Source organism: Capra hircus, chromosome 2 (assembly GCF_001704415.2).
Source record: "Capra hircus breed San Clemente chromosome 2, ASM170441v1, whole genome shotgun sequence".
Classification (NCBI taxonomy): Eukaryota; Metazoa; Chordata; class Mammalia; order Artiodactyla; family Bovidae; genus Capra; species Capra hircus.
The window spans coordinates 32,461,368-32,485,316 of NC_030809.1; the positions used below are offsets into that span (position 1 = coordinate 32,461,368).

At 39.8% G+C, this 23,949-nt stretch overlaps 1 protein-coding gene across 11 annotated transcripts in view; it reads left to right on the forward strand.

Annotated features, from left to right (window-relative positions):
- FN1 (fibronectin 1) overlaps positions 1–15,013 on the forward strand; it is a 69,391-nt gene extending 54,378 nt beyond the window's left edge. For 3 of the 11 annotated variants that reach the window (XM_005676508.3, XM_018059789.1, XM_018059841.1), the window contains 11 exons: positions 742–918; positions 1,708–1,797; positions 2,024–2,203; positions 3,299–3,388; positions 4,340–4,806; positions 5,889–6,027; positions 8,700–8,864; positions 10,693–10,818; positions 11,335–11,441; positions 13,821–13,931; positions 14,252–15,013. In XM_005676508.3, the coding sequence (XP_005676565.2) occupies positions 742–918; positions 1,708–1,797; positions 2,024–2,203; positions 3,299–3,388; positions 4,340–4,806; positions 5,889–6,027; positions 8,700–8,864; positions 10,693–10,818; positions 11,335–11,441; positions 13,821–13,931; positions 14,252–14,323 (1,724 nt within the window). In that variant the 3' untranslated portion in view covers positions 14,324–15,013. The remainder of the gene's footprint in view (positions 1–741; positions 919–1,707; positions 1,798–2,023; positions 2,204–3,298; positions 3,389–4,339; positions 4,807–5,888; positions 6,028–8,699; positions 8,865–10,692; positions 10,819–11,334; positions 11,442–13,820; positions 13,932–14,251) is intronic. The other 8 variants (XM_018059785.1, XM_018059801.1, XM_018059817.1 and 5 more) reach the window with 4 other exon arrangements.

Sequence of the window (23,949 nt, forward strand, 5' to 3'; positions counted from 1 at the left end):
CTTCTGTGGCCCTCTCCAGAAAGTGGTGTACTGGCACATATATAGAACCACTTCACGGTGTGATAGTGTTAGTGCAGTGAACTAGGACTTACACTTAGGTTATGTTCTACTGGTTAGAATTTGTTTTCATAGAGTGAAGGTTGGGGAGGGCATGCTGGCTTCTGTTGTATCTTTAACAGTGTAGTAAGTATTAGACAATGGTGGCCCAGATTCTAGTTTTCTGCCATATCAATAACCCACAGTTATTCTCTTTCAGAAATCAAATAAAATGTCAAAGTTTTATGATCTACAAAACAGGGATGGCATACCTGTTGAGAAAAAATATGAATCCTTATAAGAATGACAAAATACTAGCAATATATTATTATATATATTATATACACACATATATAATTTATATGCCTTCCTTATGTTACTACATATATTTTATATTGTGATAACAATAATTTTAACACTTGCTGAGGTATTTATAGATATCTAAAGCCAGCCCTGAAAAACACTGGCCATATCTGTAAAGCTTTTCATTTCTCAAAAAAAAAAAAGATACACGAGGTGAATATTTTCTTTTTTCCTGATTACTGGCAGCTTTTCTCTCTGGTTGCCACAGGAGAAAATCTACACATTATTAGTAATATATAAAAATGGATATATTTGGTATATAAAAAATAATTTAATATCAAAACCTTAACTATATGAGCCAGGCAGGCACTAATACTAATCTGTGGCCATCACCCCATGCAGATATCAGCCCTCCAAGAAGGGCCCGGGTGACAGATGCTACCGAGACCACCATCACCATTAGCTGGAGAACTAAGACTGAGACGATCACCGGCTTCCAAGTTGATGCTATCCCAGCAAACGGCCAGACTCCAATTCAGAGAACCATCAGGCCAGATGTCAGAAGTTACACCATCACAGGTCTGAGAACCCACTCTTCTGACCGCATCTGTTAACTGCAATTCACAACATAAATTAGCTTATTAGTTTTTCTACCACTTACACTGATTAAATTTATCTTCAGTGTTTTATGATAACCCAGCTCTATTGTTTACAACCTGTTTTCATCCTGTGATCAAAAATTTTGTCCTGCAAATGCCTGGTTTTGCTAATGTTTGCCAGAGAAATGGCATAAGTCCCATTCAACAAATTTGATCTTTCACCAATGAACCCTTTCTTATGGAAAAAAAAATTATACATAATGTTTGACATCCAAAAGAAACTCAGAAAGAATGTATAGTTCTTAACATTTATGTAGATTTTAAAGCAAAATTAAATTTAAAAAGGAAACAGTACTATTTCACAGAGATCGAAGTTATTGTCAGAGAATGTTTAATATCTGGGTCAGTTTAGAACTTTTTGAGATTTAAAGTTCTGATCTCAGTTACCAACCAGTGGCCATCAGATTAAAACACAGATAATAGGTCCTCACCCCTATTTATCACCAAAATGGCCACTTTTAACACAGCATTTTTGTATTTTTAATTTTATTTTAGGAAGTGTCTTTGTGTGCATCAGTGCCTTTCTTTTGAGATATATTTCTCACGGACAGTTAACACCCATACCATGCTCTAATTTATTCAATTTGAACCACTTTAGTGGTTTGTATAAATAGGCAACGATAGGAGGAATCATGAAAATCACAGATGAGTTTGAAAATTTTCCTAGTAAATGGAGATCAGATAAAAATCATCTCTTTACCAATTTCAGGTTTACAACCTGGTACTGACTACAAGATCCACTTGTACACCTTGAATGACAATGCCCGGAGCTCCCCTGTGGTCATTGATGCCTCCACTGGTAACTACACTTTCTACTGAAGAAATGTCCCTTTATATGTATGTGTGATCAGTCATGTGGATCTGAGCAACAAAAATGAGGTTGATACTTCTGTATTAAGATCACAGTGAATCATTTTCACAGTTTGTAGAATTCTTAGATCCTCTCAAGTCCATTTTTAAAGGCTAGGAAAATGGATAAATGGTTATTCATTTTCTTAAAGAGACCTAATTTTGTTTTCTTTTAGCCATTGATGCACCATCCAACCTGCGTTTCTTGGCCACCACACCCAACTCCCTGCTGGTATCATGGCAGCCACCCCGTGCCAGGATTACTGGTTACATCATCAAGTATGAGAAGCCTGGGTCCCCGCCTAGAGAAGTGGTCCCTCGGCCCCGCCCTGGTGTCACAGAAGCTACTATTACTGGTATTGCTGCATCCATTCTACCGTTTTCCTTTTTACTCTTTGGGACACACAAAGTGCTTAGCAGACTGCAACTGTGTCTTTGGTGCTCTACCATCAGATCAAGAAGCCCATTTCTGATCACTTCAGAGGGCATTGTCTACACAGGAGCTGTTAAGCACAATACATCTCAGAAGTCATGAGTTCATGAAAATGCAATAACTTCAGTACTGTCATATTCTGGAATCCTTTTATGTCCTGTATGTTTGCCAAACACATATCAGTTCTTCCTAGAAAAAGACATTTTTTCAACGCAAACTACCAAATGCTGATACTGTTCTCTTACTCAGCAACCTAAAGAAAGATAAGCTGGAAGATTTGCCAGAGTGCCACCTCTCATGGCTTTCATTATCCAGTTTCCCAGGACAGGTCTCGAGGCAAATTGATTCTTATACTGGAGAGTGTGCTTGGGATGGGAATAAGAGATCATAGGCCTCTGGTATCATTTTTGTCTAAGAAATTAAAACTATATGTGTATAGGGTATCATCTTGACTTAAAATATCCTATAGAACACACAGGTACCAGGAGACACTGCTTTTTTAGAAACTTTGGAGTTAGGAAAACAGAATCAGATATGGAAGGTGTTGATTTGGATACTTCCTACCAGGACCACACAAAGAGTGATCATTCTTTCTTGCAGAGCACGTTCTGTAGTCTGACTTTTCATTGATCCTGCCACTGAGAGTGGTCTGGCCTAGGCACTAAGTAGATTCATGTATGCAGTCTGCACTGATCGCTCCTAAATGTGTATTTCGCTGGCAGTGTACAATGCTGATAGGTTTTCTTGAATTCAAAGAGCAGATGAGACAACATGTTAAAAGTATACCCCAGAGAAGTTAAAGTGCTTATTCGGGTATCAGATTTGATAGGAAGATAATTAATTTGCTAAGTGCCCATTGTATACAGAGTATTTGAGTGTTTACAGAAGCAAAGCAAAGTCTCCGTTGCCTTTCAAGAGGCCAGCAACCAGCTGAAGAGAGGATGCTTGCTTCAGATATCAACTTCCATTTGATGAGCTGAGCCCACAGATGTAATGTGATGATTTGTCCTTCCATCAGGTCTGGAACCAGGAACAGAGTACACAATCCAAGTCATTGCCCTCAAGAACAATCAGAAGAGTGAGCCTTTGATTGGGAGGAAAAAGACAGGTAACAAGCACCTTCTGGGTAATGGGGAGCTGGCCATGACAAAACTAATTACAGACGATTTATCTTGCAGTGCAAAAATGCTCCAGGTTTTGATGTATTTCTCATGGAACTTTTTTTTCTCTAACAGCCTAGCATGTATGTTGTGCTTTTTGATAGCGAGAATGACCTGACCATCTGCAGAGTTCAGTTTCATTTTTTTCCTAGCCAGTCAATATAAAGACCTTTTATTCATCTTTAGAAAGTTCAAACCAGATATTAGAATGTAAAAGCCAAGTTTCAATCATTGCTGTTCGTCTGTATATTCTTTTGAAGTTAAAAGTGTTATTATAAAAAGTGGGGAGGGAAGAGAAAACTCTTTCTCATTTGTCTTTATTTACTATTTGATTTCTGAGGCTTGAACTAAATAATGTCTTACTTTTTATCCAATTTCAGTTTAATTTGAAGAAAATGCTTTATTTATGCTGATAGAATTTTTAAATGAATTTTATGTTATGTGTTTTAACCTATTCTAAACATTTCAGACGATGAAAAACTACTGCACCAAACCTCTGATATTCTCATACTTCAGATGCTGAAATTAGTATAGATTCTAGTCATTATAACATGATTCTCAAGTGAGAAAGAGGGGAAAAAAGCCTGCATATTTCAGTTCCATTAGGCTTAATTCGAGCAGAGGCAGCTTTTATGTGGCTTAGCATTTCAAAGCTTTGTATGATAAATTCATACTAACACTTTTTTTCCTTCTAAACTATAAAGAAAACTTTGAGGAAAATCATAAAGATTTCTTTCTGGGGAAAAAAAGTGTTTTGTGATTTAAGAACTGCTAATTTTTCAGGAGCTTTGATCAGATTGTAAAATAGTCGTTGTTGCCTGAATTGATAATGACTTCCTGAGGCTACTTCTGGGAGCTTAACACGCTTTGCTTTTTTGGCTCTAACCTCTCTTGGCTAGATGAGCTCCCCCAGCTGGTAACCCTTCCACACCCCAATCTTCACGGACCAGAGATCTTGGATGTTCCCTCCACAGTTCAAAAGACCCCTTTCATCACCAACCCTGGGTATGACACTGGAAACGGTATTCAGCTTCCCGGCACTTCTGGTCAGCAGCCCAGTCTTGGGCAACAAATGATCTTTGAGGAGCATGGTTTTAGGCGAACCACACCGCCCACAACGGCCACCCCCGTAAGGCATAGGCCAAGACCGTATCCGCCGAGTGTAAATGAGGAGATCCAAATTGGTCATGTCCCCAGGGGAGACGTAGACCATCATCTCTACCCTCATGCTGTGGGACTCAATCCAAATGCTTCTACAGGACAAGAAGCTCTCTCTCAGACAACCATCTCATGGACCCCATTCCAGGAAAGCTCTGAATATATCATTTCATGTCATCCAGTTGGCATTGATGAAGAACCCTTACAGGTAACTCATGTTTCCTTTTACTTCTGGGACACTTGGGGAAAAAGTAAGCTAGGCTACTGAAATGACCAGCTCTGATGTCCAGTGACCCTACTTCTAGGACCTCTTAGAAATGTGATTAAGTCTTGATATTTTTTTGATTGGAGTTTAATTGCTATACAGTGTTGTATTAGTTTCTGCTGTACAGCAAAGTGAATCAGCTATATGTATACAGTTATCCCTTTAAGTCCTGATTTTTTTTTTAATCTCAAGATGACTCTACTTTAAGAGATGTACCAGAGTATCATTAGCTTTCGTTTAGTGGAGAGAATAAAATCACTTCTGTTACTCTCAATTGTTTGAGGTTCCACAGTAATATAGACAAAGAAATGATCTTAGAAGAGAGAGAGAGATCCTGCCTGAATTGACTTTTGTTTAGGAAGGGCTCAAATGCTATCATTATGGTTTGTCCTTTGAAGAATCAAATCCCATTTTCTACCATATGTCAAAGGAGAAAGACTTTGGCTGAAGCTGTGCCTATAAGTGATTGATTTGCTGACTAAAATTTCTCTTGTTTTGCTGATATCAGTTTTTACTGTTTTCTTAGTTTTAGAAAGTGGCAGAATTTTAAAAATTGAAGACTTTTGAGCTTAGAAATAGGAGTTTGAGGATTTGCCCCTCAGACAAAGTGTTTGAAGGACCCCATGTTGGAGTCAGATGCCACTTGGGTAGGATGAATGTCTCCCAGAGAGCACAGTGTCCCCCTTTTATGTGAGGGGGGATGGCCAGGGCTTCCACTGGGCTTGCCCAGACTTGCAACTAAAGTAGAACGAAGAGGAGGCTGTCTCTAGAATTAGTGAGGGTTCCTGGTAACTATGGAGCATGCAGCATAGATTTGGGGCAGGAAAATCTGGCAGGTAGAAACAACCCCTCACTTAAATTCCATTTCTCTCCTTGGTTAGTTGGGACCTTTGCACTCTCCATTTTTATTTGTCTCCCTTTGCTTGTTTACACAGTAGGAGTTATTGAGAAAAGAACAGGGGAAGTCATGTCAATTCCTCACTGTAACACTTTGTCCCCCACTTTGGATATGCTAATCATTGCAGTTCCGAGTTCCTGGAACCTCTGCCAGTGCCACCTTGACGGGCCTTACCAGGGGGGCCACCTACAACATCATAGTGGAAGCAGTAAAAGACCAGCAGAGGCAGAAGGTTCGCGAGGAGGTGGTCACCGTGGGCAATTCTGGTATGTGAATGTCCGGGTTATTGGGGCACACTGTGGACCAGCCCAGTGATGCTTCTTCAAGTGACTGTTCTTTTCCTCTTTTTGTCTTTTGACTTTGGGAAATAATTCCATGAAGAAAATGAGCAACTTTAAATTCCATCCTTTTTCCCTCAAAGTATCCTAGTATGTTTGAAAATACATAAGAATAAGAAAGAGAGTCTCAAACATGATGTGGTGATAGGCCTGGAAGGGACTTCAATTATTGTTTAGTCCAACACTCTGAGTTCCAGCCGGGTGTGATACAGGACACAAGTCTCCAGTTCTCTGTTCCCAGACCCTCTTCATCTTACTAGGTTGCTGCTCCTGAGTCATGTTTAAGTACTGAAAGGATTGAAGGTGAAAGGGTTACTTGCTTTAGTCATGTCTGACTCTTTGCAAGTCCATGGGCTATAGCCCACCTGGCTCCTCTGTCCATGGAATTCACCAGGCAAGCATACTGGAGTGGGTTGCCATTCCCCTCTCCAGGGAATCTTCCCAACCCAGGGATTGAACCTGGGACCCAGGTCTCCCATATTGCAGGCAGATTCTTTACCATCTGAGCCACCAGGGAAGTCCTGGTGATTACCTGTAAAGGAAATTCCTTATCTGCATATATCAGTGCCTGCTGGGTTTTGTTCCTGATGTAAAATGCTACCTTATTCCCACATTATTTCATGATTGTATGTATATGCTTGGTCGCTCACCTGTTTCTCACTCTTAGTGACCCCATGGACTGTAGTCCATCAAGCTCCTCTGTCCATGGGATTTTCCAGGCAAGAATACTCCAGTGGGCGGCCATTTCCTCCACCAGGGGCCCTGACTCAGGGATTGGTTGAACCTGCATCTCATGTGTTGGCAGGCAGATTCTAGCCCATATTTCAAGACTATAGAAGCCCAAAACTGCAATAGAGTTTAAATGGTCATTGACTCTTCTTTATAGCACCTGGATATTTGTTTGTTTTTGTTTTTTGGCCATGCCTTGTGGCTTGCAGGATCTTAGTTCCCTGACCAGGGATTGAACCCAGGCCATGGCAGTGAAAGTGCCAAGGCCTAACTACTGGACCACTGGGGAATTCCCGAGAAAGTCCTTTTAAACCAGTAGTGTATCAGCTGGCTTTTCAAACTGCAACAGCTAAAGATTCACCAGAAACATGAAATAGAGAATAATCAGAACCATGAATCTTCCCACCAGAGAGTTCTCTATTCCCTATTAACAGGGAGTGCTAAATTCTATCCGCCCAGTGATAGGTTTTATTTCTATGGCCAGATACTTAACCTCAACCTCAGCCTTCTTTCTCATTTTACAGATGATTGTGTTGTTTTACATATAAACTCCTATGAATTGCAGTTGAGTTTTTTTTTGGTGGGGGGGGTGGATCATTTTATGCTTATTGAGTTATATATCCATTTAATGTGCACCTTTGCTTCTTGTGGTTTTGCTAGTAGAATGCCATGTGAAAGGAATTTTCAAGAGCACAAAGGACTTTGTGCTTTTTCCTCCTCATTTTTTTAAAAGATTCCATCTCCAAAACTTTACTCCTGGTTATTTTTAGGAGGGTTATTGAAACCCTCCTAGCAGTTTAAATTCCTTCCATTTTTCCTTCCGACTCATTACCAACAGCAATATTCTGCATTCTAACCAGGTTCTCCCAGCTCTGAGATGTTTCAGATGTCTTAGTTTTGACAAAACTCTTATTTTCTTCTAGTTTGATCCCTTTCAAAATATTAGGCACTTCAAATATTATTGCTTTTGAGTTTTTTATTTTTGCACTGTGAGAAGAAATGTACGCAGTGGGATTCAAAGTCACAGAAGTTAGTTTATTTAATTTTTAGAGACTGAATTGAAGCATGCTTTATTTGTATAGATTATTTTAAAATCAGCTTTCACAAAACATAAAAGACCAGATCTTAGACAACATGAAGAGATTCCATTAGTGATTCCTAAGTCACTGATATTCCACTACTTCCTCTTACTTGGAACAGTTGGGTTTATTGATAAAGTAAAGCAGTCTGACCATTATGACAATAATGTACAAAATCTAGGCTTTTTGCATTATGCAAAACATTCAGTGAAAGTGAGTATCACATTTATGTGGTTACATTTTAATGGTATATAAAATTGCTATGACTTTTGCATTAAAAGCAAAAGGCGCCCTCTAATAATTACTCTTTATTTGGTGAGAATGTTCTAAGTGTTGGCAATAGGCCAATACCTGGAATTCATGATCGCATGTGATCTTCACAAGATCCTCAGCAGGAGGAAGTATTTTTATTATTATCCTCACAAGCTTAAGGTCACTCAGATACTGATGGAGAGGAATTTCCAGCCTTTGCACCCCATGAAGTCCTTAACTGCCTCACGATCTGTTCCATGTTCTATGAATTATATTTACCAGAAATGATGTGGTTTTTTTGTTTTTAGAACTGAGGGCAAAAATGAAGATGGGCTCCTTTTAAGAGGCTGTGGCAAGTGTTCACCAGCACAATCTAAGCATTGTTCATTAGAGGAGCTGATTCACTGATGGAAACATGAGTGCTTCTTAATGCTACTGGGATTTTGGGTTTAGAATAGTCATCATATACGATAATCTGGTTTTCTTCTTATGGTCCAAAGCTATAATAAAATGTCTTCCCTTCTCTCTTTCTTCACGCAGTTGACCAGGGCCTGAGTCAGCCCACAGATGACTCCTGCTTCGACCCCTACACGGTTTCCCATTATGCCGTTGGAGAGGAGTGGGAGCGATTGTCTGATTCTGGCTTTAAACTCTCGTGCCAGTGCTTAGGCTTTGGCAGTGGTCATTTCAGATGCGATTCATCTAGTGAGTAGCTTGCTTTGTCCATCTCTTGCAGTTCCATGCAATCGCACAGGGTGCCAGGAAGCATGTTTGGCAGACAAGGCTCTTCCAAACATGAAGCAAATGAAGGGAGATTGCTTGACTCAAAGTAACATTTTGCATCATATAAAAATGATGGGAAATTTTACTTGTTGAATATGGCTTCATCTCAAAGATTGTATTTCAATGACTATTAAACATTAATTTGCAATGGTAATATGATTTTTAAAGTTTTCTTGTTAAATGAATAAAGTCAGGTTTAATGAGTCAAGTCTAATGAAGAGTAGCAGAGACACAAAGAAACCTCAAATCTCTTTTAATCTTTGGTGTTTAGCATGGTAAGAGATGAACATTTATACTCACAAACACTGTTTCAGTTCAAACCAGATATACACATATCATAGTATATAAACACATTTAACTCTTCCACGTCTCCCATACACAGATATCATACACACACATACACACACTGGATAGCTTGAACCTTGCCAAGTAATCTAGAGAGTAAAGGTGATCCATTTGTAGATAGTCAAGAATCAACTTCAGTTGAAAAATATTTTTAATTAAAAGAGATTTTAATATTTTAAATTATGTTTTAGTTAAAATAATTCTAGGAATTGCTTATCATGCTTTGAGATTTAGTATTAGCATTTATGTCTTTGTTTTTAGGAGATGTGATTACTATTGAAAACTGGTTTATTTTTATAGGTGTTAACCATTATGCCTTATAACAAGCCTCCTACATACATAAACAAAAATTGTATTCAGAAAAATACAACATAATAGACTTTTTAAAGATTTTCAGAGGATTTTACTTATGTATTTGAAATGGTTTAATTCAAACAAATATAAAAACAACTGATTTTTTCAATGCAGAACTACTATGCTTGACTGTTTGAAAATGGAAAGAGCAGTATAAGTGTTGTACTGCTGTTTAGGAGTTGGAAGTTTTAACACTTGGTATCAATTAGGTGGTTTTTAATTTCTGAAACTGAATTGTTTTTAAGTCTATGTATTTATTACCTATGTAAGTACTTAGGCGCAGTTATGAGAGCAGAGCTATAAGTTGATTTATGTGATTCTTTGGCTCAACTTACATAGTTTTTTCCTTGATGTCATAATTATTGAATAATATTTTTAAAGTTTTAGGAATGACTGATTTGTTGATAAAATAGAAGTCATGTATGTTACGCAAACTTCTGAAGTTTGTTTTTAGTATAAACTTTGAAGATTAAAAAGTTATCTTTTATGTATAGAAGTTAAAGAATATATAACTGTGAATTTGAGATATTCCTTGGAACCAGTTTTACTTGTAAGAATGACAACCATTGATTTATCATTATTTTTGTTTTTATTTTGATATTTAGGCTTATTCTTTCACTTTTCATATTTACAAGAAGCCAACTGATCTTTGTTTTTTGGTTAACTGAACTTTGTACCCAGGATCTCTGCGAAAGTGACTTTTCATCTATGATCTATTCCTAAAAATCTACTCAAATCCTAGTTTAGCCTTCCTAATGTTCAATCTTAATAGGGAGAAGTCAAATGAAGGTCATTGTCTATTCTTGTGAAATGATTATGATGGAATAAATTCGTTCTTAAAATGTCCGAGAAAATGCTAAGCTGCAAAGATAATAATTGTAAAATCCAACCAAAAAAGTGGCTTGTCAGAGGAATCGTGACCTTCAACTTTCCTTACTACTCCTTCCAGATACTGGGCTTTGAAAATCCGGGGGCATGTCCCATTTCACTCAGCATCGTGTGAGTCAGAAATGCCAATAACTCCTTGCCTCTGATTTTCCCCACCCCCCAGAATGGTGCCATGACAACGGAGTGAACTACAAGATTGGAGAGAAGTGGGATCGTCAGGGGGAGAATGGCCAGATGATGAGCTGCACGTGTCTTGGAAATGGAAAAGGAGAATTCAAGTGTGATCCTCGTACGTTGCCACAGATCACCTTTAGTGCCTATTGAACACTCCCGCTTTTCATTACTAAGCTGTAACTCTCATCCCTGGAAATGACTGACTTTAGATCTTCTTGAGGAGTGGGTTTGTTAATTTTCTGATTTGGGAAAGCAGAGACAGGCTTCAAAAATGAGCCATGATTTAATGTTATTGTAGGGCACTTTAGCACTTCTCCGACCTGAGTATTTTGACTATAATCTGCAGTGAAATGTTACAGGAAAGCTTTATAAGTCTTTGGATTCAACTTTTGAAATATGATCTCTGTCTTGGCATTGAACTTTTTCTAGTTCATTATATCTGGTCTTTGGAAATACTGCCCTAAGATCTGTATAGCAGTACCTCTTGTACGGATGATTCCTATTAACACGTGGAAGGTGGGCTGTGATGATACAAACTTAGGAAAGAAACAGAACCCACCCTCACAGAGGGATCAAGTCTGTATTATTGTTACCGGTCTTGTAAACACTTCTGACTTGTGTGTCTGTGTAGATGAGGCCACGTGCTATGACGATGGGAAGACTTACCACGTGGGAGAACAGTGGCAGAAGGAATATCTTGGTGCCATTTGCTCCTGCACATGCTTTGGAGGCCAGCGGGTAAGACCAGATAGTCCAGGCTCCTTGCTATTTAGATAAGGGGGGAGGCTTCTGTGCTAATGATTAATAAGAGTTACACTTCCTATGGGTACCCATTTCCTGTTGGCACGTAAGACTACTGCATACCCCTTTCCAGTTCTCCCCTTTCTTGGCAACCTCAGCCTCTCCCCCACACCTTCTATTCTCAGACTGCCTCCATTCTTCAGCAGCTAAAGTGTTAAATGTTTGGGGAGCACTAGGCCTCCTGCTCCATTCTGATGGGCAGGTGCCCCGTGACACTGCTGTTAAATATTCTGAGTAATACCCAGATATTAGAAAATATCACTTCTTTATATTCTCTCTTAATCCCAAATAGATGCCTACCATAGGTCTGGTGTTGTGCTCAGGAATATGGGACAAATAAAAAGAGTGAAAGATGGTCCTGGATCTTAACAATACAGTTGAGGCATTAAATTAGCATACACTGCAAGTCAGGCTGAGTAAGTCAGGTTCTGAGTGGGTCTGACAAATCCAGCTCCCAGGTAGGCTGATGTCAGCAGGCAAGTTTTGGTGGAAAAGAGAATCATGAACTGGCTGGGCTTTAGGATGAGCAAATTGTGGTCGAGGCAGCAGGGAAGCAGAGAGAGCACACCTCCTGGGATGGCAAGGAGCTGGCACAGGTGGGCTCTGGGGAAATCACCCTCTGCCTGTTGTCAGTGGTAAGACATTAAATGGGAAGAAGTGGGGGCCACTTATGGAGGGCCTTGCAAGACCATTATTTATGCCAGTACTTCTCAACCATTTCTAATCTGTGTCTTACTTCAGTATAACCAAAGAGTCCTGTTCTTTCCTCTAATCCAAAGTCCTGTTCTTTCCTCTCATCTTTGAAATCTCAAAATAAAATGCCTTTGTAACTTACATAAAAGCAACGGAACATAACATTCCTTTATTTTTAATGAAAACATACCCTCCCCAACAGCTTTTTCAAATTCTGGTACCTTAAGAACATGCTCACACTCCTGGGTAGGACTCAGCAGTTGATGCCTTTGGTATTAGCCAGTTGCAGGTACCCAAGAAGAAAGGGAACGTGATGGAAGATGGGTTTTTTTTTTAGGAAAATTAAACTGGCAGCAGGGAAGGTTCATCAGGAGTCTGGCTGAGGGCAGCCCCAGAAGCTGCTCTGATCTTATCCCACCACTTGTAGTTGGGTAGGGGGGGATGTCTTGGTCTCTCATTAACATGTATAAAGATCACAGAACCTAGTCGTTTCTAGTCATGTGCTCAGTGAATAAATGGGTAAGTGAATTTGTTGCACAGTCAGTTTTGGTCTCACTTTAGACTCTCTGCCTCTTGATTTATGCACATAAAATCTTTCATGTATGACACCTGTTCTAAAGCAAAGTGCTAAATGAAACACTAGAGACAGGAGTAGGTATTATTACATCATTTATATGAAAGCAAGATTCGTTGATTCTATAATATGTATTTACCTGTATTGTCTCAGTAATGTATTATGGGAATATTCTTTTAAATGGAGAAATATGTCTGAAATATTTAACTGAAATATTTTATATATAAAAAAGAAAGTGATCGTATTATTTAGGTTTGTTCGGGTCATAAGAAAAAAAGGCCCAACTCAGGTTAATTTAGGGCAAAAGGAAGCTCACTTGACTGGAAAGTCCCAGGACCTCCCAGTGAAAGACCATGACGACTGGTATTCGCCCAGCTGGGTGGCAGGTCACTGTGTGATTTTCAGGCTCCTCACAGCCAGTTAGTTCTCTGGGTCTCTTTACCCTTACATGTAAAATAAGGGTGTCTGTCCAAGTGATCTTACGTCCTTTTTAAATGCCCTAGGATTCTAGGAAAACCTCTCCCTTCATCTAGTGTGGAAAGCTTATTAAGAAAGTTAGGAGTGGAATGAGCCTTGCCAGATGGTTCCCAGGTGGTGCTAGTGGTAAAGAACCCACCTACCAGCGCAGGAGACTTGAGAGACACGGATTCGACCTCTGGGTTGGGAAGATCCCCTGGAGAAGGACATGGCAGTCCTCTCCAGTATTCTTGCCTGGAGAATCCCATGGACAGAGGAGCCTGGCGGCTGTAGTCCATAGGGCCGCAAAGAGCCAGACACGACTGAAGCGACCTAGCATACATGGGAGTTTATGGGACATTTCAGGAAAAAGGAAAAGCATAAACAAAGGCAGTTGTACAATGGTGAGAAACCAGCCAGAATGTATTCTCTGAGTTATAAATGCATGAAATCATCATCAGTGCTTCCTTTATGGTTAACTGCGTGTATTCTGCCAGCTTGAGTGCTGAAATTCTTCTTTGACACAAGCACTAAATTGCGATGTTCTTGTGTCATCCTAAACCTCTTCTAACTTAATGCCTCTGCTCTCTCAGGGCTGGCGTTGTGACAACTGCCGCAGACCAGGGGCTGAACCGGGTAACGAAGGCTCCACTGCCCACTCCTACAACCAGTATTCTCAGAGATACCATCAGAGAACAAACACTGTAAGTTCATTGGTGCCCTGCATGTTTCTCCTTAAAAGGCGATTGGGCACATAGTAGGCAATCTCTTTTTATAGGTACCTTTCTTCTGAATGAACATTTTTAAAAACTTAAATGACCTAAGAGGAGAATACTGTATCTTGTAACATAATGTGGGTTCTCTTGAGCATCTCCTGTTGCCCAGTGTATAGCTAAGTGCTTAAAGCTACAAGTATTCTCCCATCTATAAGTAATTGTCAGAGAAGCCACCCTTCCCCTTTTTTTCTTCTGTAGGCTTTACAGTATTTGCTGTTGATTTTTTCTTCTCTCTTCTATTTTTACAGAATGTCAACTGCCCAATTGAGTGCTTCATGCCTTTGGATGTACAGGCTGACACAGAAGATTCCCGAGAGTAATATTTCCAACCCAGAGAAACAAGCGTGGATCTCTGCCAAGGTCCATCCAAACTGGAGTGGTGTTAGCAGACCCCATGTTAGTGTGTTTCTTTCTTAAGCCCTTTGCTCTGGAGTAACTTCTCCAGCTTCAGCTCAACTCACAGCTTCTCCAAGCATCACCCTGGGAGTGTTTTGAGACTTTTCTCATACATGGGAGCAGTAGGTTATCTATTCTCCAAAATATTTGATGCCGCTCAGTATTTTAAATGAAGTGATTCTAACTTGTGATTTGGATTGGGATCCATAGGGAAGCACATGCACCAACCAAGATACAAAATGTCTTGAAATGATATTACCAAAATTTTAAGTAGGAAAGTTACTTGAACACTTCTGCTTCCACTTAACTGTCTGGCCCGCAATATTGTAGGAACAGCATGTCCTTTTTACTGTGGTATTCAGAACAGCCACAGTACTCACTTTTTCCAAATGATTCTAGTAATTGCCTAGAAATATCTTTTTCTTACCTGTTATTTATCAATTTTTCCCAGTATTTTTATATGGAAAAAAATTGTATTGAAGACACTTAGTATGCAGTTGATAAGAGGAATTTGGTCTAATTATGGTTGGTGATTATTTTTTATACTGTATGTGCCAAAGCTTTACTACTGTGGAAAGACAACCGTTTAATAAAAGATTTACATTCCATAACTTTAATATTGTGTCTTCTTTTTTACACAGAGAAATTGGTGGGGGGTGGGCGGCAGGGGCGGATTTCCCTGGTGGTCTAGTGGCTAAGAATCTGCCTTCCAATGCAAGGGAAACAGGTTTGATCCCTGGTTGGGAAACTAAGAGGCCACATGCCACGGGGCAACTAAGCCCATGTGCCGAAACAGAAGATCCTGCATGCTGCAACTAAGACCCGATGCAGCCAAAAAGAAAGAAAAGAAAGAACTTCAGGGGGAAGATAAAGAATCCGCCTGCATGTTTTTTTTTTCCTTTGTTACTCAGCAAACATTTGAAAACCTATGTACATGGCTCTAAATTTTGGTGATTTAAGGTGCCTCGTTAGCACAGTAGGTAGTGCTTCAGTCTCATACATTCTGGTGATTTAAATACAAGCTTTGCTAAGTCTGTCAGTCCCTAAACCTAGATTCGGTCTTATCCTTTTGTCTCTTCCAGTGTTGGAAATAATTTTATATTTTCCACTTTATCAGATTTAGGTGGATTCAAATACTTATTTAACTTGCTAGCTAGCTCTTCAGAAGTATAATCGAAATAATCTTTTCACTGTTATTTTCTAACCATTATAATTCTCTCCTCTTTCCCACTTCCTTTCTGTCCTTCATTAAATACACATCTATTCAGAGGGAATATAAGGGAAAGAAAAAGATGACTGAGGTATTCAATTAGGGAAGCACTGTGGTGTAATAACCTCAATCCAACTTGCCTTAATAAATACCAGCTGACCCTGAAGTGCCCAGATGAAGAAAGTTTGCGTAGTCCTGGTCTGGAAAGGCTGTTTCTTTTCATTTTAACTTTGAGGAACCCACAAAACTTTGAGATTATATCTAGCATTTAGAATAGTAAAACAGCAGCACTGGAAATAAATTAGTAAACCGTAAAAGATTAGTAATTCATAATATATAAGACATGGAAAATACTTTTTAATATACCATTGTGCAATGAAAGAAAGTATTTCAAGAAACACCTGGCAATGAATATTAAGACTAAATACAGAAAGAGATTTTTCTCAGGGTTTATTTGTTCAGAAAACCAAAACCTCATGTTGGAACAGGTTTATAGTACAAAGTTCCTTGCCATTTAGCATCTCATTTGGGAGAGGTCTTATGGTCTTATAGAGACTACAGCCCAGATGAGTCCTAAGCAGGACCCAGACCCCACACTTCTGTTAACATCACTAAATGTACAGCTTTATCAAGCCAGTAGTTGCCAAGATAGCTGAACTGTACATGTGAAAGATAGGAAAAATCATTCAGGAAGAACAGATCACAGTGATACTAAGTGACTGTCTCACATAACGTGAGTCATCAGTGCTTATGGAGAGAGAATGTGACCCAGTACAAATCTCACAGTGTAAGGGGAAACCCTACTGTAGACTTGCTAAAGAGAAAGTGGCTGTTACCTCCATCTTTAAGGTAAAGAGGCCCAGGAATTACACTAGTGAAAGTCTGCACCCCAGCTCCATCCTGTTGAAAAGTCTTTGCATTTAAAAACGTAAGGAGGAGGCCTCCCTCATCCAGTGGCTGAGAATCTGCCTTGCAATGCAGGGTACATGGGCTCGATTCCTGGTCTGGGAAGATCCCACATACTGCAGAGCAAGGAAGTCCCCACGCCACAACTATTGAGCCTGTGAGCCACAAACTGCTGAAGCCCATGCACCCTGAAGTCCGTGCTCCACAAGGGAAGCCACCACAGAAAGAAGCCCAAGCACCTCAGCTAGAGAGTAGCCCCCCACTCTCTGCAACTAGAAAGACTGAGTGCACCCAAAAATAAATAAATAAATTACTTTAAAAAAAAAAAAAAACAGGTGGAACTTCCCCAGCTGTGCAGTGGTTAAGACCCCACATTCCCACTGCAGAAGGTGCAGGTTCAGTCCCTGGCTGGGGAATTAAGATCTGATATGCCTCTTGGCATGGTCAAAAAAAAAAAAAAAAAACAACGAGTTGAGACTGATTTGGCTTTAAACTACTTATCTAATGACAAGCCTAAAACTATTTTCCCCAATGTGCATGTAAGTAAATCCAACTGGACTATATTAAACACATAGTGAGCCTGTCAACAACTTGCACACTGAACTGTAAAACCTGCAAGTTCCGCATTTAAAATTTAAAAAAAGTACCACCTTTCCAAAATGCCTGCTAGATTCTCAAAAGCAATATACCAAACTTACAAACAAAGCTATTTCAATAGTGAGTCAGTAACTACATTTAGATAATTAGAACAAATTAAACAAAATTAGTGGCCTTTTTTTACGTGTTGGTATCACAATGCAAAGTGGTAAAACTTTCTCGTTTACTGCTTCTCAGCAAAATCATTCAAACACGAGCATTTCCAAAGATCTTTTACAGTTTTTACTAACTCATGTTACTGTTGTCCCTGAGAACATTCTTAAGCAGGCCAGACTGAAAAGGCATAATTAAAATACCGATCTGGATATAGGCAAGACATTGGCAATTCAAGCAAAATCAGATAAAAGTCGTAAACATATCAGACTTAGAAAAATTGCAGTTTTGAAGTTATACTTTGTCTTGCTGCACTTGATTTGTAGGAAAACTTATTATGTATTTTTGTTGTTTTCAGCTTTAATGACCTGAGTGAATTATACAAGTTAATGGGTATTAAAATATCACTACATTCCTTGGTGGCTCAGACAGAAAATAACCTGCCTGCAATGCAGGAGACCTGGGTTCAAACCCTGCGTTAGGAAGATCCCCTGGAGAAGGAAATGGCAACCCATTCCAGTATTCTTGCCTGGAAATTGCATGGACAGAGGAGCCTGGTGGGCTACGTCCTTGAGGACGCAAAAATTCAGATATGACTGACTGACTGACACTGATGACAGAAGCCTGTAAGGCAGATATTCTGTGGAGGTGAATAAAGAAATGATCAGGTGGGAATTACAAGTATAGGAAATGACTTTTCCATTTAATTATACTTCCACTGAAAATTCTACTCCATTTCTAGTTGTATGAAACTCATTAAAGTGATTAAGAAACAACACATCAGCACATTTAAGGCTGAAACTGCTTCCCATTCAGTAAACTCCCATTACTGTGGTAGGAAAAGTGGCAAGTTCCAATTAAAAAAACCCATTTTCAGTAGATAGATTTCAACCATTAAAAAAAAAATCACTCTTGGGACTTCTCACGTTTGGGGACATTTAAAGATAACCACATAGGTTGACAAAGCAGGTACAGCACAAAAATGACATTGCCCTAGATTTTTCAGACTAAGAAATTTATTTTTAAAGAGTATATATGGCAGTAATATTGGAGATGGAAGTTATTATCATTGCCATATCATGCTATTTCATATCCTCATTAAAATTAAAGAGATTCAATTTAAATTGCAAACAAAAATCTATATAAATTACAGAGGAAGTGAAGAGAATACTGTAAGTAATAAAATAGCAAGAGAAATGATGCTTCAGCTGAAAGCCCCAAATGGGAAATTCATTTTTTAACATTCTTCAGTAATGTTAGGTATGAGATATTAAAGCATGTTTTACATTTCCTTGAATCCTCTTTACTTACTCTTTAGAGACTAAAAGTTTTAGCAATCTTAGGAGCCAACTTTTTCTTAAAATGGCTCTTGTGTGGGGCCTCCAAAGGCCTGAAGTTACTTTGTTTGGTGATGGTCAGCACCCTGTGTGGGCTGGGGCTGGAATCACCCATCCTGCAGCCTGACCATCTCAGCAGACTGCCCTTAGGGAAAAAACATTGCAGGCCAAGGATGTGCCCAGGGAGCTCTTTGCATCACATTACTTTGGAAACCATCGGTTAGTTCCAGAAAGAAACACTGTCTCTGCCAGGAGACTGCTGGACAGGATTTTACAATGAAACCTGCTGTGCTGTATAATTCTGCATTAGCTGTAACATGTGGAGCCAAGTGCTGATCGTGTCACTTTGGTGGAGAAATTGGAACCCTAACATACACTGCTCATAGAAAAGTAAAAAGAGTGCAGCTGCTGTGGAAAACAGTTTGGTGGTTCCTAGCTAAGCATCGGACTTTTCTGATGGTCCAGTGGTTCAGAATCCTCCTGCCAATGCAGGGGACACGAGTGTGATCCCTGGTCTGGAAGGATTCCATATGCTGCGGAGCAACTAAAGCCAGGCACCGCAACCACTGAGCCTTCGTGCCCTAGAGCCTGTGCTCTGCAACAAGAGAAGCCTCCATGATGAGAAGCTCGTGCCCTGTGACTAGAGGAAGCCCTCACAGAGGAATGAGGACCCAGCCAAAAATAAATAAATAAATTTGAAAAAAAGCTAACCTTTGGGTTATCACATGACCCAGCATTTCTACTCCTATGTATATACCCAAGAGAATTGAAAACATGTGTTCAAATAAAAACTTGTACTCAAATGTTCATACCGCCATTTTTCTTCCAAACAGTGAAAACAACTCATATGTCTATCAACTGATGAATGAATAATGATGTGGTATATTCAAATAATGGAATATTATTTGATCATAAAAAAGGAATGAAGTACTCATATATGCTATGTCGTGAACCTTAAAAACACGCTAAATGAAAGAAGTCAGGCACAAAAGACCACACAATGTATGTTTCCATTTCTACACGATGTCCAGAATAGGCAAACTAATAGAGACAGAGAATATACTAATGGTTACCAGAGAGAGAGAACAGAAAATAGCTGGCAATCAGAATGTGCCTTCTTTTCGGGGTGAGGGAAATGTTCTAGAATTAAATAGTGGTTGATGGCTCTACAACTTTATGAATATACTAAAAATCACTGATTTGCACAATTTTAAAAGTTTAAGATAATAAATTTTATATGTGCATTTTGTTTCAATGGAAAAAATGGCACTTTAGTTACAGAAAGCCTCCTTAATATCCTGTTGCTTACTGGTAATGTTATCAAGGCTGTTACCCCAGAATTACAGCCCTGCCCCACCCTCAAATGGAGACCGATTACTCTTATCTAAGTTTCAGAAGGAAGCTGCAGAGAGAAGAAACAAGAACTGTTTAGAATCACCTAGGCCCAAGATGGCGACATACCTGACTTCCACTAGCCCTGGAGTCTCGTAATATGCTCACTGTAATATATTAGTATATGCTGACACACCCACCAGCACCCATATGGATTGAGAAGTGGTGTTACATTGGGCTCCAGATCCAAACCACAGCCTTTTCCTTGGATCAGTTCAGTTCTGTCACTCAGTCGTGTCCAACTCTTTGTGAACCTGTGGACTGCAGCACACCAGGCCTCCCTGTCTATCATCAACTCCCAGAGTTTACTCAACCTCATGTCCATTGAGTTGGTGATGCTATCCAACCATTTCATCCTCTGTCATCCCCTTCTCCTTCCGCCTTCAATCTTTCCCAGCATCAGGGTCTTTTCCAATGAGTCAGTTCTCTGCATCAGGTGGCAAAAGTATTGGAGTTTCAGCTTCAACATCAGTCCCTCCAATTAATATTAGGAATGACTGGTTGGATCTCCTTGTAGTCCAAGGGACTCCCAAGAGTCTTCTCCAACACTGTAGTTCAAAAGCCTCAGTTGTTCGGGGCTCAGCTTTCTTTATAGTCACTCTCACATCCATACATGACCACAGGAAAAACCATAGCTTTGACAAGACAGACCTTTATTGGCAAAGTAATGTCTCTGCTTTTTAACATGCTATCTAGGTTGGTCATAACTTTTCTTCCAAGGAGTAAGTATCTTTTAATTTCATGGCTGCAATCACCATCTGCAGTGATTTTGGAGCCCCCAAAAATAAAGTCTGACACTGTTTCTCCATCTATTTGCCATGAAGTGATGGGACCAGATGCCATGATCTTAGTTTTCTGAATGCTGAGTTTTAAGCCAACTTTTTCACTTTCTTCTTTCACTTTCATCAAGGGGCTCTTTAGTTCTTCACTTTCTGCCATAAGGGTGATATCATCTGCATATCTGAGGTTACTGATATTTCTCCTGGCAATCTTGATTCCAGCTTGTGCTTCATCCAGCCCAGTACTTCTCTTGATGTACTCTGCATATAAGTTAAATAAGCAGAGTGACAATATACAGCCTTGACATACTCCTTTCCCTATTTGGAACCAGTCTGTTGTTCTGCGTCCAGTTCTAACCTTTGCTTCCTGACCTGCATACAGAATTCTCAAGAGGCAGATCAGGAGGTCAGGTGGCTCAGCTGGTAAAGAATCTGCCTGCAATGTGGGAGACCTGGGTTCGATCCCTTGGTTGGGAGGATCCCCTGGGGAATGGAATGGTTATCCATTCCAGTATTTGGGCCTGGAGAATTCCATAAACCAATGCTGTCCTTGGATAACTCACAAATATTCCTCCCCCACTTTCCAATTCCCCCCCTTTCACCTTGAACCTTCTATATATTTGGTGTCTCCACTCAAACTGGATCGAGAAGTTGATCTGCAAACTAGATTCCTACTTCTCCATTCTTTGGCCACTGAATCAAGTTTCTGCTGTTTTAATCTCAGCATCAGTTTGTGCTACTCACTGCATGAATCCCATCAGAGAAAGAACATCTCTGACCCAGATGAGGGGTCACAGCCTGGGCTAGGACCCTGGTGCAGGTCCAGCCAACCAATTTGGTAGCTGTAAGAAGTGGGGTTTGGGAAAACAGAGTAGATGAAAGATTGAAGGAACTCAGAAACTTTCTGGCTACCAGTTCAAAAACTGAGGCAAAATCCAATTTCCATACACTAATATCATCTTCCGATACCTTTTATGCCCCATACACACAAAAGCATTATGAAAGCAACACATAGCTTTTTTTATGAATAGTATTTATCTATCACACCCCAGGTGGTGTTCTAAGTGCTCTTAAACAGTTTATTCCACTTACTCCTTAGGGCAACCCTAAGAGTTGTGTACTGCAACATCACTTTACAAGTAGGAAGTGAGGGAAAGTCTAGGTGAATCACCTAACATCACACAGCTTGTTAGTAACAAAGCTGGAACTTGAACCTGATAAACCAGCCCTGGATTGCATGCTAACAATCAGGAGCTACTCAGCCTCTCTGAGAGCAAATCCAACTCCATTTTGTAGATGAGAAAACAAAATTCCAAGAGGCTGGTGACTTAGTGGTAAAGAATCTGCCTGCTAATGTAGGAGACGTGGGGTTGACCGCTGGGTTGGGAAGATCTCCTGGAGAAGGAAATGGCAACCCACTCCAGTATTCTTGCCTGGAAAACCCCATGGACAGAAGAGTCTGCTGGGTCACAGTCCTTGGGATCACAAAGAGTCAGACACAACTGAGCAACTAACACAAGGCATGTGCCCAAGATCACCACAAACTGATGAGTATCAAAACTGCCTAAAGGTAGTTTCCTAGAAGGAAAGCAAGGAACCTAATCAAGAACAGGTGTGGTGAGGAGGGAGCATGGCAGGGGAACTGCTGGCAAAACTCTTTTTCACCTCATTGATGGTGATAAATGTGTTTATTTAAAAATGATTCTTGGGAATTCCCTGGTGATCCAGGAGTTAAGAGAACATTTTGCTTTCACTGCTGGAGTCCATATTCAATTCCTAGCCAGGGCACTAAGATCTTGCAAGCCACACAGCATGGCTGAAAAAAAAAAAAAGATTCTTCAAGCTACAGATATTTAATGCACTTTCCACACAGGCATGGTTTATTACATTTATTTTTTAAAGTAAATTTGTTGGGTCATAAGGCAGCTCTATTTGCAATTTTTTAAGGAATCTCCACACTGTTTTCCATAGTGGCTGTACTAGTTTGCATTCCCACCAACAGTGTAAGAGGGTTCCCTTTTCTCCACATCCTCTCCAGCATTTATTGCTTGTAGACTTTTGGATCGCAGCCATTCTGACTGGTGTGAAATGGTACCTCATTGTGGTCTTGATTTGCATTTCTCTGATGAGTGACGTTGAGCATCTTTTCATGTGTTTGTTAACCATCCATATGTCTTCTTTGGAGAAATGCCTATTTAGTTCTTTGGCCCATTTTTTGATTAAAAACACCAATACAGTATACTGACACATATATACGGAATTTAGAAAGATGGTAATGATGACCCTGTATGCGAGACAGCAAAAGAGACACAGATGTATAGAATGGACTTTTGGACTCTGAGGGAGAGGGAGAGGGTGGGATGATTTGGGAGAACGGCATTGAAACATGTATAGTATCATGTAAGAAACGAAGTGCCAGTCTATGTTCGATACAGGATACAGGATGCTTGGGGCTGGTGCATGGGGATGATCCAGAGAGATGATATGGGGTGGGAGGTGGGAGGGGGATTCAGGATTGGGAGCTTGTATACACCCATGGTGGATTCATGTCAATGTATTGCAAAACCAATATAGCATTGTAAAGTAAAAATAAATAAATAAATAAAATAAAATATTGCAAGGAAAAAAAATTAAAGTAAATTTGTGCCTAGCAAAAATGAGCTTTAAGAGTATCCAAGAATGGAAGCACTGGAAACTTGAAGACCTACAGGAACTCATGCTCTCAGGAAGGGACAAAGACTGGGCTTTAGTAAGAAGGTGCCCCTAGAGGTATCAGGATGGTACAAGCTACCCTCAGGGGACGGTTCATAAATGAGTGAGGGCTGATGTTTTTCTTCCTGGGCCCTAGGCGCTCCCCCAACTTAAGTACACTGTTCACTGATCCAGATGTTTTGTTATGGGTTTTCTGCTCAGACTGCAGTAAGCTGGAAGTCCTGGCTCCTTTTAGATAGTGGTATTAGAAACCACGACCTTAGTATTAGTTATGTCCATTGCCCCTGGGGTGTCACACTTCTTGGTGCTCTCAGTTGATAGAAATAGTCGTGCATTTTCTAAAGTGTGAGAATATTCCTTTAAAAAATTTTCTACTTTATTTTTATATTAACTGATTGAAATATTTACAAATGAAATATATAGACTTTGCTTCAAAATAGTGTTTAGGCATTGCAAGTAGGGTA